The sequence below is a fragment of the Crocodylus siamensis genome, chromosome 6 (assembly GCF_052110815.1).
Source record: "Crocodylus siamensis isolate JL-2025a chromosome 6, ASM5211081v1, whole genome shotgun sequence".
NCBI lineage: Eukaryota > Metazoa > Chordata > Crocodylia > Crocodylidae > Crocodylus > Crocodylus siamensis.
Window position 1 is genome coordinate 60,485,625 of NC_143400.1, and position 17,688 is coordinate 60,503,312.

The window sequence follows — 17,688 nt, forward strand, 5'->3', positions numbered from 1 at the left end:
ATGTTGCACAGCTGCAGATGAGCTGCTGGAATGTACAGACCTCAAAACACTTTGTTTTCAGTCTAGACAGCCATCACTTTCAATGTCATTTGGCACCTCTTCTGTTCACTTCTTTAAATGCTGGTCCAAGTTCATTAGGTACCTTGGAAATAGCATTTTCTATCTTACAACCATGTCTCAGAAAGGTTACCAAGATCCTGCAGTTCTGTCAAGAAAAGGTCACAGAAGATGTAAAGACAATCCATACCAATGAACATGAACCATTTTCATGGAGTTTAAAAATGTTTTTCCCATTCCTTAGCTGGTAAGAAGCAAGAAATAAAACCAGTGAAATAATACACTGTAGTAAGAGTTAACGAGAAATAACCTACAGTAAAATGAAGAGACAGATAATGCTGCTGGTTTCTACTGATAAACTAACACTAATTTGCTATGACATCTTAAAACTTAAGTGACTTGACCTCTCCATGTCCCATTTTCCTAATCCAAAAGTCATCGAACTTGAAGTAGATGTGATCTGTAAAGCAAACTCTTGTCACAGCATTTTGCAATGTGTAAGAATTTTCATTGCCATAGACAAAAAACTTGTCCCTCTTCCCAACAGCAAAGTGTGTGACTCATGAAACTCAACTCAAAGAAGAAAGGACTTTACTTTTACTGGAAGTTAAATCAGAGCACCTCCATGAATCTACTAGGAAAAGAACTACTGCTCTATGTAAAGATTTTATCCCTTCAGTGCTGGGAAGAGAGGAAGACAGACCCCTCAAATAGCACTTTCCTCAAACTGTTTTGTACCCGGGAGAGTGATCACTCTGGCTCAAGAGATCCATTAAAAGGGTACGGCCACACACCAACACACTCCTTGAGCCCCCACATGAAGCTCAGATGGAACTCCGCTATACAATTGTATATGTTCCTCACTCCAGTACCTATCTGAATGTTTAGGAAACCTTAACTAAAAATCACAGCACACCTCAGAGAGATACAACCAACTCCATTTTACAGAGAGGAAACTGAGAAATTAAGCAACTTTTCCAAATTTTTGCAAGAAATCTGTGGCAGAGCCAGGAATAAATCCCCAGTCTTATACCTTCAATCCAAAGCCATACTTCACCTGCAGCAGCCACTGCGTCATCTGAGAGCATGCCATGCTTAGAAATTCTGTGGGCTGCTATTTGTAAAAAAAACTGTGCTGCCAGGCTGCTGGCAAGAGCAGCCACAGAAGAGCTGGCATGGAAGCAGACAGCGCTCAAACAATAGTTCTCCCTTTGATCTAGGATGGGGATAGATTAGCACTCTGACGCAAGCCTAATCTCTGAACAGAAGACTTTCTTACATGCAATTGCTACTTTTACATGAGTTTTAGCAGAGGAGGAGCAGCCTTGCCTTAGCTTCATAACAGAGCAAGATCCACAGAAACACTGTTTACCTACACAAAGATATGATTTTTCCAGCAGGATATTTTCTAAAAAGCCCATTCAAAATTATCAGATTGCACCATTCAAGCTACCTGGCCAGAAGAGCTGTACTTACATGCCCAAAGGCAGAACCAGGACTTGCACCAATTATTTAATTGTACAAAAACTCCAGAAGCACAGAATAAAGTAAAGGAATGTCATGAAGCAGGAACAAAATGCTTCAGCTGATGCGATTAATAAGCCTTATAACAGGGAAAACAGCTTGGCAGTTCATCAGTTCTTTTTCTGTAATTAGTATTAAAGAGCAAGTGCCCAATTATTCACCATCTTGCTGCCCTAATTGACAAGATCAAAAGAAAGAATATGAACTAGGAAAAAACAAGTGATTCACACAAGTGACTCAGTTTTGCCCTGGAATTCTTTATGTAGCTCAGAGGTTAGAGAAGTGGTTCTGTTACTCTCACTCACAGAGCTTGTACCTGCAGCCTTTCACCTCTGCAAGGATGTTTACTGGTTAACAGCTAGGGCATTGCAGCCCTCTGCCTGCTGCCTATTCCATCAGTCATGATTGCTGCACTATTAACTTGTTCTTACTTAACCTCATTTGGTTGCATCCATTATGTATAATCATTTCCTCATCACATGCTTGGACTGTAAATTAGGAATACAGGACATAAAACTGGAAAGGACCTCCTTTATTCATCAGATCCAGTGCCCTGCCATTGCAGGCAACTAAGTTATATGATCTTTATTAAACTGATCAAGTTTGATCTTAAAACCATTTAGATTTTTTGTCCCCATGCCTCCTTTTGATTGGCTGTTCCAGAACCTCATTCCACTGATGGTTAGAAAACTTGTAATTTCCAATCTAAATTTATTCATGCCTTTTTTATACCCATTTTTTCTCATGTCAATAATGTTGGTTAGTCTAAAAAAATATTTTTCCTGCCCTTGTGTTTACAAAGAACAAACAAACATTCCTTCTCAGCACTCATTTTTGAAAACGAGCGCTTTTCATTTAGTTTCACAACTATACCCCACAAAAAGCTCAACAGATTGCCCATGCCAAAGTGGTCTAATGGGCATAGCATATGAAGGAGTGATGTGGCTAGCATCAACCCCAACAACAGTTGACTCTCCCAGCCTGAATGACCAGGCACCCACCTACACCAACTTAAAAGTGGAGGCACCTTTCTACAACAATTCAAAGCATGGGTCAAGGTTACACCTCTGCTGCCTTAACCATTCTACCACCAGGCCTCAGCAGTGTGGGGTACCATGGCATTCAGTTTTCACTGCCTTGAATGGAAATACTTTGCCTGATGCATTCTAGGATCACACTTGCCTTTTTCATAACCACATCATGGAGGCACCCTCTGTCAGATCAATGCATCTAGGTCTCTCTTTCTCTATCACTTGAAATATGAAGAGTTCCCAGATTATAGCAGAAATTCTTGCTATTATTAGCCCCCAAATACATGACCTAGCACTTTGTAGTATGGACTTTAATTTGTTACTCTGGATCTGGGGATGGGGAGACTAACTTTTAATGACATTGTGTATTGCACCTAGAAAAACAGGGCCTTGACCCCAATTTGGCGTCTCCAGGCATGACTGCAATATGAATGATGAAAATGGATATAACAATTCAGATAAATTACACAGAGCACTTATAAAGCTGATGGAGGTATTGACAGGGGATCTGATTGGACCTAGGACAGTTTTAGGCAGAAAGGCATACAAAACCTATGTGGACAGAAAAATAGAAAGACGAATGATGAGATCCTAACTCGGTGGTCTCCAACCTCTTTAAGTAGATCACCTTTGGCATTTAAAATCAACCCAAGATCTACCATGCACCACTGTGCACACCCCCCACCCCACCCAGCAGGTAAGTCTGTGGGGAGTGGGGGGGAACAGATTGAGGCAGAGGGAGAAAAAATTATTTGGCAGGTAAGTCCCACCCGGCCGGGGCCCCACTCAACTTACCCCTGCTCTTGCCTCTGCGGCACTGTCCCTCACTGCGGGGGCCTCAGTCTAGCCCCTGTCCCTTCCCTCCCCCATGGACTGAGGTGCTGGGCTGTGGTGTGCGTGTGCTTGCACGTGGGCACTCAGCCCCCTACCCCAGCCTCGGATCGACTCCAAGAGGCTCTGGGATGTACTGGTGGATCCAGATCTACTGGTGGGTGACCACTGTCCTAACTAGAAGAACCCCCTCTAAAGCTGACACCAGAGCAGCACATCCAGTGTTAGCAGCACTCTTCGCCACCAAAGAGCTGCTCAGTTATAGCTAATGTGACTTTAACAGCATCTAAAGCTACTGTTCCTTCTCTAGAGGTAGAGTCCAGGCATGGAGGGAGAAGGAAAGATGAGCCAATACAAGCTTTTGAATTAAAGCCCCATTGTGAAACATTTCCAGTCACTGAGAAATAACCTCATGGACGTTCACATCCCTTATAGACAAGGCTGTTCCTCACAGGAAGAGACCAGAATCTCCAGCCAACACGTTATTTCTGAAGCGATTTCCTGCTTCCTCTAAACCAACTGAACAAACAGATGGGCAGCGTTTGTGGCGGTCCGTGGGCTCCCTCTCTTGGCACGTTTGCCTACCGAGCAGACCTGCCTGCGGGCGGGGGACGGGGCGGCAAGTCCTAGTCCAGACACTGACCCAACATCAAGGTTTGGGATGTTCTTTTTGGGCCCCTGAAAAACGACCTCCGCGCAGCCGCGACGCCAGCCTCGGGGACGGCCGCGCGGGCGCCGGCGATCGCCCCCTCGCGGGAGCGGAGGCGCGACTCGGGGCTGACAGTCACCCCCAGCCCGGGCCCGCGCGCGGCTGCGGCGGAGCGCCCGCCTTCTACCCGGCCCCGGCCGCGGGCGGGACCAGCTCTGGCGTCCCCCACCTGCCTCCGGCGGGGCGTCTCCGTCCGGCCCGGGCCCCAGCTCAGCCCCGCGCCCCCGGCTGCACCCTCCGCCTGGCCGGGCCGGGCACGAAGAGCGTTGGTGCAGAGCCGCCCCGGCCCGGAGCAGGGCTCCCTGCGGCCCCAGGGCCCCGGGCTGCAGCCTGGAAACCAAACAAGCCGGTTAGCAACCGCCCGGCCGGCCGCCTACCCCGCGCGCTGCAGCCGGAGCCTCCGCCCAGGTGTCCGCAGGGGCGGTGCGTCCCGGGCTGGGCGAGCGGCGGCCCCGTCCCCGTGCGCCGGGAGGAGGCGGCGAGCGCCAGCCCGCGGCGGGGCGGGGGGCACAGCAGAGAGAGCAAGGCCGGTCCCGGTCCCGGTCCCGGTCCCCCCGGGCAGCACCGGCCGAGCACCCCGGGGAGGGAGCGGGCTCCGCCCGGGTTTTCCCACCCCCCGACTCGTTCTCCTCCGGACACGGCGACCCGGCTGCGCCAGACAGGGAAGGCGGGGGTAAGGTAAGAGGAGCTCTCCCCGTTACCAATACGACTTCCTCCTTTCCACCACCAAGGCGAGGCTGTGCCATCACCCCGTCTTCTTAACAGCTCTCCCAAGCAAGCTGCTTTTCAGCCCCAGCCCGGGCCATGGTCCGCACAGCACAGGGCTGCGCTTGCTTTTAGGTAAGGATTAACCACCGCTATCATACAGTGATCTGCAGCCTATGATCCCTGCTCAAAGGAAACGTATAATTAAACCCTTGCACCGATTTGGTATGGGAAGAATTATGGCTTCAAAGCTACATACACGGACATTTCCTCACAGCCAAGCTTCTTCCTGTAGACTCTCTCATCCCAGGACTTCCCAAGGATCCCTAGTAAAAGTCTTTGTGCTTCCAAATCCTTGGCCCTAATCCAGTTGATGCAAGCACTAGAGACCACCATTGCAAGCAACCAAAGGGAAACAAGGCATTTTGCACCTGCTGCTGTCCCTCTGCTACCTTCTCAGCATGAGGCCTAGATCTTGTATTTTGTCTGGACTATCCAAACTGAGCATGGTGCTGATAGGAAAAAGTCTGTGATGCAGTGGACCCAGCCCAGGACCAGGATTCATGGACTCCTAAGTTCTAATTTTAGTTCTGCTACTAACTTCCTGCACTTAACATCACCTCTGCTTCTTGAATTGCAAATTAAAGACTATCCTTATCCTGTCACATGACATGATTAATAATAGAACAGTAGTTGGAAAAGCAGCAAATTCAGTTTTTAACAACAGATTAAATTATTTCCAATTATACCTGTACACCCAGCACCAGCTGTGTGGGCCAGGTTCAAGAATGCTGCTCAGCACTGTGACCCAATATAGTTGCTATTTGTAGAACAGCAACTACATTGGGTGTCACTGTCATCCCAATGTAGAATGCACCTGTCATTGCTTCAAATTTCACTGAGACTTGATAAAAAAAAAGTTGAAGTGCTCAACCCTAAAGTACCAAGCACATATTTGCACAGATAGGTACTAATTTATTGCTTAGGACTTGAAAGAATCTCCAACAGGGAAGTGTGGGTAAAGGATAAATATATGATTAGGGTAAATCTGTAGATGGAATCCAGCGGGACTATGCTAGAAGTTTTGGTGCTAGCTCTCTCAGAATTTATAATCCTCATGTCCCAATACTTATTTCTTAACTGTGAAACATTCAACTTTAACATTGTTTTAAGTCTTACTCCCAGTAATGATTATAAGAGCTCCTCCTTCCCCCTCGATCCCTGCTCTCACACTGTAGTCACCTCACCATTGGAATTCCTCTCTCCTTGTCTTGACCATGGACATATAATTATTAGTGACACTGAAAATAATTCCAATTGCAAATGGTTTTAAAATTTTTTGTCCTATGGTGGGGTTTAAAGCCATCTGTGTTGATGCATCAATGCAAAAAGCATAGTGTAGATGTGCTGTGCCAGCAAAGACCTGTCTTCAACTAGCATGGCTTGTCTTGGCTTTAGATTTGAATAGGATGCCTGTTGGTGAGTTATGGGTTACATTGGCATGGCACATCAGTACACGGGTCATTATATACAACCCTACTGTAGACAAACAAACATGCTCAGAGCTCTGTGCTCCATCTGAGTATCATGCCTATGGAGGCAAAGGCTGCCTGGGGTGAAACCATAGGCCAGAGTGATTTCTTGTACAAGTAGGTCTAAGACAAAATACTTGTACTCTGGAGAAAGGAAAACAAAAGAAAACCTCCAGCCACCCATGAGATTTCTGATCTGCACTTTGTCTCAGGTTGGCTTCTCATTTCTTACTAAAAGCTTGGAAAAAGCTCCAGGGGATTGGATCATGAAGGAAAATTGGAGTCAGATGTATTCAAAGGCTTTATAAGTGGCTGTGTGTTAACAGTGGCTGAAGTAGATCATTGAATAAAAGGGAAGCTCAGAAGTCTTGGGGGCAGATGCCAAAAAGGGCTAGAGTTTAAACAACTACCTATATAAAATTTAGAATACACTTTTCTGTATCTCCTCCCCCACCCTTTCCTTCCGATAATATACTCTCCTTCAAAATGTCATATATATGAATGATTATTCTTACTCCTTCTTATTCCTCTTAAGACATGGAGCACCACTAGGAAACATATTTCCCTTCCTGGGGAAAAATGCCAGAGCTTTTCACTCCCTTTCCCTGTGACAGTGGGATATTTGTGCACTTAAGTGCACCCAGACGCTTGGTTCACTTCTTCTGTGAAGAAGTTATCAGTTCTGCCCTGCAACTCTGAGTCTTCCAGACAGGGCAGGATATAAATCTAAAAAACAAGCAACCAAAGAAACAAACCTCCCCCTGGAGTCCCTCAGCAGTGCAGGTCTGAACATGCACTTCATTAACACAGAGCAGTGGGGGGAGTTCTATAGGCCCGTTCAGAGAGCTGAAGCAGGACCTGCTGGCTGATGCACTGGAGCAGGGAAGACTGGCAAAGGAAGGACTACAAAAAAAATGTAACTGGGTAAAAATTCCCTAGGTAAAAACATGTAGTAGTTGGAATTTAGAGCTAGAATGAAGGGTGCAGGATTCAACCTTCTATTGATGTTGCTAATATGTAACATTTAAAATGCATGTTTGACCCCATTCTTGCCTAATAATCTTACCATGTATATCCACACTGGAGGTCATTATGTCAGCATTGTCTGACAATTACCTTTCACAATGTCTGTTGTCACTCTTTGGGGACTGACATTTTTTCAGGGACATTGAGCCTTACCATGTACCAGTTATATCCTCTTTCTTCCTCAAAACTAGAGAGCACTTTATTCTCCCACTAAAAGACAAACACAACACCCAGATCAACAGAAGACAGATTGCAGTAGGCTTCGCATCAATCATGCCCTGGATGCACCATCCTGTTGGTTCCCAGCAACACTTCATTCCGATTACCTTAAATGAAACAAATTGGTATTTATAAAACCAAAAAATAATAAAAATGAAAAATTACTAAAAATAACTATCTATACAAATACTACTGAATGGCATTAACTCTTAGTTAATCTGAACTCTAGAATGGCATTAACACTTAGTTACAAATAAAAAAATTAACAGATTACATGAATCACAAATCTGGAAATTTTAAGAAAATATAAAAATTGCTGAGTTTGGCTGGTGTTTTTGAAAGGAATTGAGAAGTGTTAATGAAAGGCATTGATACCAGCTACAGACAACTAAGAAATGTACGTTGTTTTATTATTAGGCATATCGGTAACGTTTAATGATGTAACTTGATGTAGTTTATGTATAGCTCTGCTGTAACTGCAAAATAATGCCAAGATCCTTAACCAAAATGCTATTCACTTTCAAAACATGTTAGTGTGAAATATATTTAGAGGCATAGAGAGAAGAGGGAGCAGCTTTAGGGCAACTGGCTGCCATCCATGTGGAAGTCTTAGTTAATGGTGAGGAAGAGTTAAGAGGGACTCCCCTTTTAAGGTTCAATTTTCATTTGCACGCTGCAGAATTGTAATGCCATCTTAACAGTAACTACTTGCTACTTCTGAGAGTCCTATTAACTGTTTCACTAGATTCTTCCTTACATGAGTCATGTAGAAATCATGACTCACCATCCATTATCATCTGCTGACAATACGATCATAATACTGTGATGAGAGGGTGGGTTTTTGTCATTTAAACCATCTCTAATTTCACATTAAATAGCGTAGAATAAATTTTTAATGTGCCAAAAATATGTGCCTTCCCTACATGATAATATATCAATCACTATCAACAGACTGCTTCTTTAGTATTACCAAGAAAAATTCTGCCGATTTGTATACAAAATGGAAAGTAGTATATTCTGGTGTATGAAAATGGAGGTCAGGTAGATGATTGCTACAGGTGCATTAAAAGCATAAAAGAGGAAATACCAAGCCTAGCAAGCAACCTGTGTTACCAAACTCGTGCAATTTACACAGACTAGTTTTCTTATGGATGACAAAATTAGTATCCTAACAGAACATTGTTTTTAGAATAAAGGAGTCTCAATTTTTTCAAGTGTGCCCACTAAGTCATTTGGGAGTGTGGGTGGGATGGGGGAGGGGACCCCTGGGCACTGAACAGAAAGGCACCAAGTATGAAAAGACATAGCTTTCACATGTATTTGACATAGTTCAAGTAATACAGTGAATTGCACACCTAAAGTGAGAGACATAAAGCTGTCTCTGACCATTTATAACCACTCAGAAGTATGCGTTGCATAATAAATTAATAAAGGGGAGGAATAAAATATATTGATTTACAAACAACCCTGGTTTTAAACCATACCTTTTTAGTAAACTTACCGGTCAGGAGACCAGGACTCAGGTGGTACAACTTGGCAGATGGCAAGACCAGACAGCCCAAAGGCATATTAATTCAGCACCTCATTTAAATAGTCTCCGCCCAGCAGTGGGATTGTTCACAAAAAATTACCACTGATAAATTACGCATATTTACTTCCTGTTTTGTGGCAGTGCCAAGCCCATGCAACCCATATTCCCTTCAGAACTGTACGTGCTCCGTGCCTGAAATGGGGCACTTGGGATCAGATCGCATTCCACCTACTAGGCCTCTGTGGCTACAAACTGATGTTGCATATAAACCTTTTTATGTGTTTTCCTGGGATAAGAAGTAAATAATAGTTCATCTCAAGATATTGCATAGTAAATGCAAACAGTTACCCTGGGATTGCATCACTGAATCAATGACAATAGTAGCAGCGCATTCAGCCACTTACTAAACCCTGATTAAAAGGGTAATCAACATGTGCACAAGCCTATCTTGGGACATTTCTGTTCTTAGACAATCACAGGCACAATCTGTCCAGAGACAAATGCAACATCTGCTCCTACTCTAAGTCTGATTCTATTCTACCTTCTTGCCCAAATCCCTGAAAACCTAACTCATTAGGTGACTGGTTTCTCCTGTGTCATTTCTGAGTTTTAAAGCTAAAATGGTGTGTTACAAAAGTACATATATTAACAATTTTTCAGGGACTTGAGCTGCATGGAACAGGATTGAGCCTAGACATTTCACATGCCTTAGTGCAATCAGACACCAGTACATGGAATAGGATCTGCCCCTACTTTTAAAATCCCACTCAGTAACAGTCTTCTCTTGATTCTTCATCTTTTATTGCTTCTAGATGAATTACCTTCAGGTTTAGTCAACTCACTGTGACCATTTTTCACAACTGTCATGACTCTCAGTTCTAAATCTGAGCCATTTATGCTTAACATGAAAGCAGCAGCTTCAGACAACATACAATTTTTCTGTACTTTCTGAAGACAGCCTGCTATGGTTTTCAAAGTATTTGAAGGCAGACCACCTTCAGTGTGGATGGGCAGGTTTCAATAGGGGGGCACTGAATTGTTCCTTTAACTTTGTAGTCAAAAAAGCCAGGCAGGAGGAAAGCTAATGGAAATCTTAACAGCCCAGTTTTTGTTTTTTCGTAAGTGTGACATTTTCTGCAAATTTTGTACTACTACACAAAACTGTAGGACACAAATGGCAAATTCTGTTAAATTGGAATGTTTACAGTATCTGGTATCTATTTAAGCTTATAACAAACACAATCCTGCTGCAGTAATTTAATTAGTTCCACTGGGAATTTCTTCTAAATTGGGCTTTTAGAATTGGCAATATAGTTTGTTGGTATCGTCTCCCCATGCCATCATGTGTGGACTCTATGTACAACTTGAAATTTAAAGAAACAGAACTTAAAATCTCTAATAAGGCACTTTGGTTGTAGCTTTGTTGGTCTAAGGACATAGGCAGGCAAAGTTCTTTGAGTACATGTGATACCTTTTATTAGACCAACTGAGTAGTTGGGAAAAAGTTCTTAGCAAGCTTTCAGGTGCAGTCACCCTTTTTCAGGCACAGGAAGTCTTCAGGAGTCTCAGAACAGCAGAGACTTCCCATGTCTGAAGAAGGGTGACTGTACCCAAAAGCTTGCTAAGAACTTTTTCCAAATACTCAGTTGGTCTAATAAAGGATATCACATCTACTCAAAGAATCTTCCCTGTGTAATAAGGCACTGCATTGTTGAGTAGAAATGGTTGGAAGATTTCCACCAAAACATTTTTTACTAGAAAAATGAGAACTGGTCAAAGTGTAACAGGTCACATGACCTGTCCATGATTCTGAAAGATCCTACTCTGACTTGAAGTAGCCTCGAAAGTGAAGTTACTTTGTTAGCTTATCTCACATTGCTTTAAACAGATCACCGGAACACAACCCTCTCTCTGCAGAGCTTGCTTAACCAGTTAGACTGAGACCAAGTGTATCCACAAAACATAATTAGATTGCATCAGCTGTCTGGGGTGGCTAAACTGTCAGCCACTGAATTCTCCACTTACCATAAGCTGACATTATTTGGCTGTTTTAATCACAGCCATTTATTATACTGTGGTGTTTTGCACCTATCAGCTGCTCTAACTTTAAAAAATGTGTATTTTTAATTCTCACATTAACTTTCCCTCGATCATATTATAGGCACAGTCAGGGTACAAGCAAATTTGGTACTCTCTTTTATTGGACTAACTTTATTGTTGGAAAAGATGTTAGAAAACTTTTTAGAATACAAAGTGCAAGGGCCCCTAAGCCTGTCTAATTTCTAACATCTCTCCCAATGATAAATTTGGCCCACTAAAAAGATAAATGATAAATTTGGCCCCCATCAAACAAAATGTTCTTGCATTTTCCGTGGACCATTACGATTGCAGTGCTACCACAAAATGTACAGGTGACAAACACGTAACATATAATGTGTTAGGAGGGAAGGCAGAATAACAAGAGCATATCACTTCAGTACACCCACCCTACCATAAATTTAGTTCCAAACTACTCAAAGTCCTGTCACTAATCTTTACAGCCCACAACAAGGTGGAGCCTAACAATCAGAGCCTCTCCCCTAAAGTTACAGTTAACAGAAACACGGCAGCTGATAGGGCTCAGGATCAAGTTATCAGAAACTGATGATTTATGGTGGCAAGTTCCCACTGTACAACGCACTACAACTAGTATGCATCAAGATCCCTGCAGTTCATAAGAAAGTGTTTGGAAAAAAGAACCCTCGGGAAAATGCAACTCCATTTAGCATTGATACACTTCTTAAATCAAGTGCTCTCAGTCTCTTTACAAACATTATGCTTAACATCTATTCAGAGATGGGAGGATATTCCACCCCCCTTGCCCCCCCATAGATTTACTATATAAAGCACACATCAAATAGAAATCAAAGCTGGAAATAAATCCAAATCTCTAACCACTAAATTGTACTGCTAAAAACAATAAAATATACATTTTGTACAGTTTAAAACTGAAACTCAAGGCGAAAAAAATCCAGTGTGGTTATGGCAGTAGCAGGACATAACTGAGCTTGGGAAAGGCAAGCTTTCAGAGAAAGATAGATGTGCTATTTAATGACATAACCTCTTCTTAGTCTTTCTTTGTATGATATACTTGTGGGATGGCAATTTTGCAGCCTGTCTGAAAGTCTGCCCATGTCTCTTCTGATATTTATGAATTCAGAAGCCTAATATTAAGGCACCACTGACTTAAATTTCTTTCCCTTCAGATACTTGAAAAGAACAGTTCAGTATTGTACTTGGCTTTTCAACCTCACTGCTTTCGATTAACACATACAAAAAGGGTTAGGAAACTAAGTAGTACTGTTCATAACGCTTAATGAAGTTCATATTCTCTCCATTGTTATGAAAGTTGCAGAGTCACTATAGATTCTGTTTTTAAAGATTCCTGCAGGTATTCTGGGAGCTCATATTAAGAAAGATCAGAAATGATGCCACATGAGATTATCACAGCTTGTACAGGAAATGTCAATATTATGCACATATATTCTTAAAAAAAAACCCCCAACCAAACTCACCTTAAAGGGAAATGTAGCAATCTATTTCTGCTGCTTGTTTGATTTCAGTTTGGATAGTCCCCTCTTTCTATCCTCTGCTTTATGATCTCATATTTCATGTTTAGGAACAAGATTTTTTTGAAGACACTTAAACAATTTTGGAAGTCCCTTCCCAAATAATTAAAATGTTAAATATACTAATAATTTACAATTGAAAATTATATTCTATTAGCGTTTGCTTAAAAAGGCTTAAATCACTAATAAAACTATTAGCAATAACTTTACAAAACTGTTAACATAAAAAGTTAAGTGTGAACTAAAAAAACCCTATAGCATTGTAGATTAAATCCTATTTTCATCTAAACAGTGGTAAAGCACCCACTGACTGAGGAAGTCATTTGTCAATGATAAATTTACATTTCTCGGTTTTCAGTACTTTAGCATAATGCTAATGCTGTTTAAAAATGGTTCGGGTATCTGAAAAGAAGAAATCCCCATGCACCTTTGTAGAAAGTGCTGTGTGCCCCAGAAAACATGGGATACTATACATACTGCAGAAGATTTTTAAATGTCTTTTATGAGCCAAGCAGCATCTGAGAGGTACTCAAACAGTTCCAGCATACCATCTTATTTAGAACATGTACTAGGTTAAAAAAAAAATCAACATTTGTAACATTATTAAAAATACATACCTTAGTCATTTAAAATTCTTATATATACTCCACACGTGCACACGTATTTTAGTAACTGACAGCAAACAGGCTTTACAGATGGACTGCTTATTAAGCATCATTGTGGAAACAGAATATAGCTACACACAAGGAAACATTTGAATGTACAAGCTTTTTTTGTTTCCCCCAGTCCGATCAAATTCTTCTCTTTCATGGTGTAAAAAGAAACGCACTCCTTTTGCCTTGGAATAAATTGTATAAACAGTAAAACATCTGAAATAAAGCATTATTCTTTCTCTTTATAATACTCAAATGCCAGTCAGGCTCTGTATACTTGTTGACCAGAATAAATTTAAAATTCTGTGATGTTGTGACATCTTTGTCCACACTGAAAATAAATTGCTCTATTTGCCACATACCTAAAGAGATTCATTTGCCTGGTACGGTTACCTAACAAATACACTATGAGTATGCTAATGATCCATGACCTTTTTTCCTCTTTATTCTAAGCTGAAGTCAATACTATGAGCAGCCTCTCCCAAATACCTTTTTAAATCTCCAATTAAAAAAATACAATTAAGGATAACAGTGCTTTGATGTAAAAAGAAGAAAGCATGGTCTATGGCAAAAGTTACGTGAAATAAATTTGTAATGCCAAAAACATAGCTAAAACCAAAATATTAATCTTACACACATCTTCAGAGTAAAAACTCTGATTTATCTAAGAATAACAATTACAGTGAATTGCAACTTGGAAATAGATTGTTGAACCATACTAGCAGTTAAGTGAAAAAAGTTGTTCTATAAGAACTGAAGATTTCATGAAGATTAAAGTAACAATATTTATTGCATTTTTAGATTTAATTTTAAAACAATTAATAGTGCACAATGGCTTCATTTTAATTTCCTGAAATAGGTACGTATGGTGGAAAATCCTCTGGCCATAACCCCCTCTATGACATATAAACAAAGTACTGTCTGGTGCGTTTCCCCAGGGGACAGTATTTATGTCCAATAAATTGCCGTCCCTGTACTCTAACACACTTAGTTGTTTGTGTACACTAAATCCATTTATTTTAAATTTGTTTTGTCTACATTAAGTGAAATAAAAACATCGCCCTGTACAATCCACTATCAGCAGTGAGTACAACAGCAAAAATTATTATACAGTTTATACACACTAAAATCTTTCCTTTTCTTTTTCCTATAAAGAAACCAGAACAAACCTAATCAATATAGAACTTATTTTAGAAGAATTCAAATTACAGAAGGGAAAGCCAAAGTTATTACTGTCTTTACTGAGCCCCAAAAGGTTCCTGATCGTATTGCTGGAACAATAGTGAGTGCAGCCGGAAGAGTGAAGCATGCTAAAATTGTATTCCCGGGTCTTTATAAGATTACCAAATATTTAAATTAACATGGCTAGTTAAAGAAATGTCTGAAGCAGAGCAATATACCTGGGAATTCTGTCTTACCAGTTGTGGGCTTTTTAAAACCCAATTTATACAATGCGCGAGGTGCTAAGCAACACTACAGAAACACATTTACATCAACACTGAAGATCTGGGGAAATGAAATTCCAACAATTTATTTTTTAATGAGCTGTATTTTCTAAATTTGTTTTTATTTTTCTGTTTTCATACAATATTGAAAACAAACGCGGCACATTCACATTTTCCCGAGGAATTGTAAGTATGATCTCTACAGGGATAACGTTGAAAAGCCTGAAGCTCAATCAACTGATGTTGAAAACTCTCAAAAGGAGTAAAAGGCTTGATCTGAATGGTCTAGAACATGTATTGTAATTTAATAGAAGAGATGGTCGTCTTAATATTAATGATTTAAAAGAACTTCCCAGTTCATGCGAAGAATATAGTCCAAGAATAAATCAAATTTTTGAACGCATTTTATGCTACGTAAGTGTATACTTTGCGATCCTCAGGTGTTCGTGCCAAATATTCTCTCTCAATAAGTCCTTCAATACGTTTTTTAATAACAACTGGACTTGGTAAGAATCGGGCTTTCAGTTGCTGAGTTACCTAGAATATAAAAACAAGATTGTGTAATGTGGAATTTCAGGTCACATTAAATGATTAGGCAACACAACAAACATATACCAAAACAGTCATGGAAACAGCTTTTAAAAATACATGTAGTCATCTGCACACTAAGGGTGCCTCTCCATGTGTGGTATGTGGTGCACAGACCCATCTTCAGCGCTACACTGCACATGCAGGAGATCCCAGGGTTAAAAAACTCCAAGTCATAAAGTGTGGTGATGCATGTGGTGGCAGCACATGCCAACGCAAACCGGAGCCTAGCGGCCGGAGCCAAACTGCCAGCCAGGCTTCTTGTTGCAGAAGCATTGTGGCTGCAGCTCCCAGATGCCCCCAGGATCCCAGGTAAGGCTGATGGAGCCAGCACATTTGGTAGCCACTGAGGTCACCTGCCATGCAACAGGAGCACAAGGTGTGCTGCTATTACCTGTTCCTGCTCATCTGAATGCATCCTACAATTTTTAACTTGCTTAATACTGAAGCTTGTAACAGAAATAGGTTTGGACCAAGCCAAAATAAATTAGTATCTTTATTCCTGTACGACTGATACATCACATCCAATATTTTGCCTGCACTAACAGTCACTGGCTCAGACAGAGAGAAAATCTGATAATGCATCGGGACAATTAAGGAATGATACATATAGAGGAAAACATTTTTCCCTGCACCAACACCAATCAACTTGGATTCTGAAGTATATGACACTGGTGCAAACACAATCTATGTGCTAAGTTTTCTTATAATAAAATGTGAATTTTACTATAAAAATAAGCAAAGTTTTGTTCTCTGGAGTACTGCCTGGTCTGAGAATTCTCCACCATCTAACCACTGTGGTTACGATGGGCTGGAAAATGTCTGCTGTTCCTAAAAAAACCAAAAAGCAAAGTTTCACATTTCAAACTAAAAAGCGCAAGACTCTTCCCATACTGAATATCCATCCACTCTTTGTTTAGCAATGACTGCAACGCAGGATATTGATCTTTAGTGTTCAATACATTACTTTGCAATAAAACTTCAATTTAAGAAACTGTTTACATGATCTCCTTTAGTGCCTGTAATTAACAGATTCCCTCTCACCCATCTGGGGTGTTTCAGATTTCTTTTAAAACTAGGTTTTCGAAAGAAATAAAAAGTGTCTCAATAACAGTACTACTGTGGGTCCTAATCACCGATAGGGCTCTGTAACACTGTAGAACTGGAAGGAGTAATAAACTGTCAGAGAAATCTCTTGTCAACACCAGAGACACATTACCTCTGCTACTAGCACATTATGCTGCATCTTCTTTCTAGATTTCATTATCCGAACTATAGCAGCCTCTATCTCATGTTTTCTGTCATCGTCTACTTTCTGCCTTGTTTCTTTTCGTTCTGGATCCGATTCCCCTTGTTTGGCAGCAACTAAAAGAAAAGGTGAAATACCATAGGCAAAGTCAAAATAATGCATTTTAGTACAGTTAACATGCATGAAATCTCATTTGAGTCTCAATGAAGTTCGTTATTTCCTGCTTGCAATGTTTTCAAATATGGTTTTTTAATTAAATGAGGCCACAAGAACTAAGATGCATATAGTAGTCAACACATAGGTATGTTTGCTTGTCAATAGTGAATAGCAACTGACATCTTACTGTAGAAGTTAAACAGTACTAAAAAGCCTACTTGCAGAACTCTGGCTACTGCGCACAATTTTGCTCACTAAAATGACACTGATTTTGCCAAATCAATTGTTGGCTAAGGATTATACATGAAGTTTTCTGAAATTAAAGATACTTTTCCATTTCTTTCAACAAATTAGACTGCTGGACCAGCACACAGCAAACCTTAGGAGCACGGTGTCCTCCCCATTTTCCTGAAAGGATTGAGTGGGGATGCAGGGTCCAGGACCTAGGGATGCCTTCAGCCTGATCCCACTGATTAGGGAGAGGATGGCTGCATCCTAGACCCTTGGGCTGCCCCCACAGCAGATCTCTATGATCAGTTGAGCATCAGGATGTTATGGGTCAGCTCCAACATGACACACATTCAATTTAAGGCATGATATAAATGAGCCAAAAAACAGTTATGCATTGTATATGGAATATCTTTGTGGCGCGTTTGCTATATGACACCATAAACTGCATTCACTGGGTAGCTGGGAATTCACATTTTATGGTGCGATTAAAACTGTAACGACCTAAATATATGTGCCAGGACTAGGCCTGTACGAAGCAGCAAGTATTCGCTTCAGATTCAGATTTGGCCTATTTGGAGGGACAGCGATTCGAT

At 41.1% G+C, this 17,688-nt stretch overlaps 2 protein-coding genes across 2 annotated transcripts in view; both read right to left on the reverse strand.

Moving 5' to 3' along the window:
• FAM124B (family with sequence similarity 124 member B) overlaps positions 1-4,841 on the reverse strand; it is a 36,768-nt gene extending 31,927 nt beyond the window's left edge. Inside the window, exon 1 of the mRNA XM_090053464.1 lies at positions 4,530-4,841. The gene's annotated coding sequence lies outside the window, so the exon portion shown is untranslated. The remainder of the gene's footprint in view (positions 1-4,529) is intronic.
• Positions 4,842-14,197: 9,356 nt separating this feature from the next.
• The window catches only part of CUL3 (cullin 3), a 94,250-nt gene continuing 90,759 nt past the window's right edge, over positions 14,198-17,688 (reverse strand). Inside the window, exons 15-16 of the mRNA XM_090052239.1 lie at positions 16,679-16,824; positions 14,198-15,408 (exon numbers count right to left, since the gene is read on the reverse strand). Of these exons, the coding sequence (XP_089908365.1) occupies positions 15,277-15,408; positions 16,679-16,824 (278 nt within the window). The 3' untranslated portion in view covers positions 14,198-15,276. The remainder of the gene's footprint in view (positions 15,409-16,678; positions 16,825-17,688) is intronic.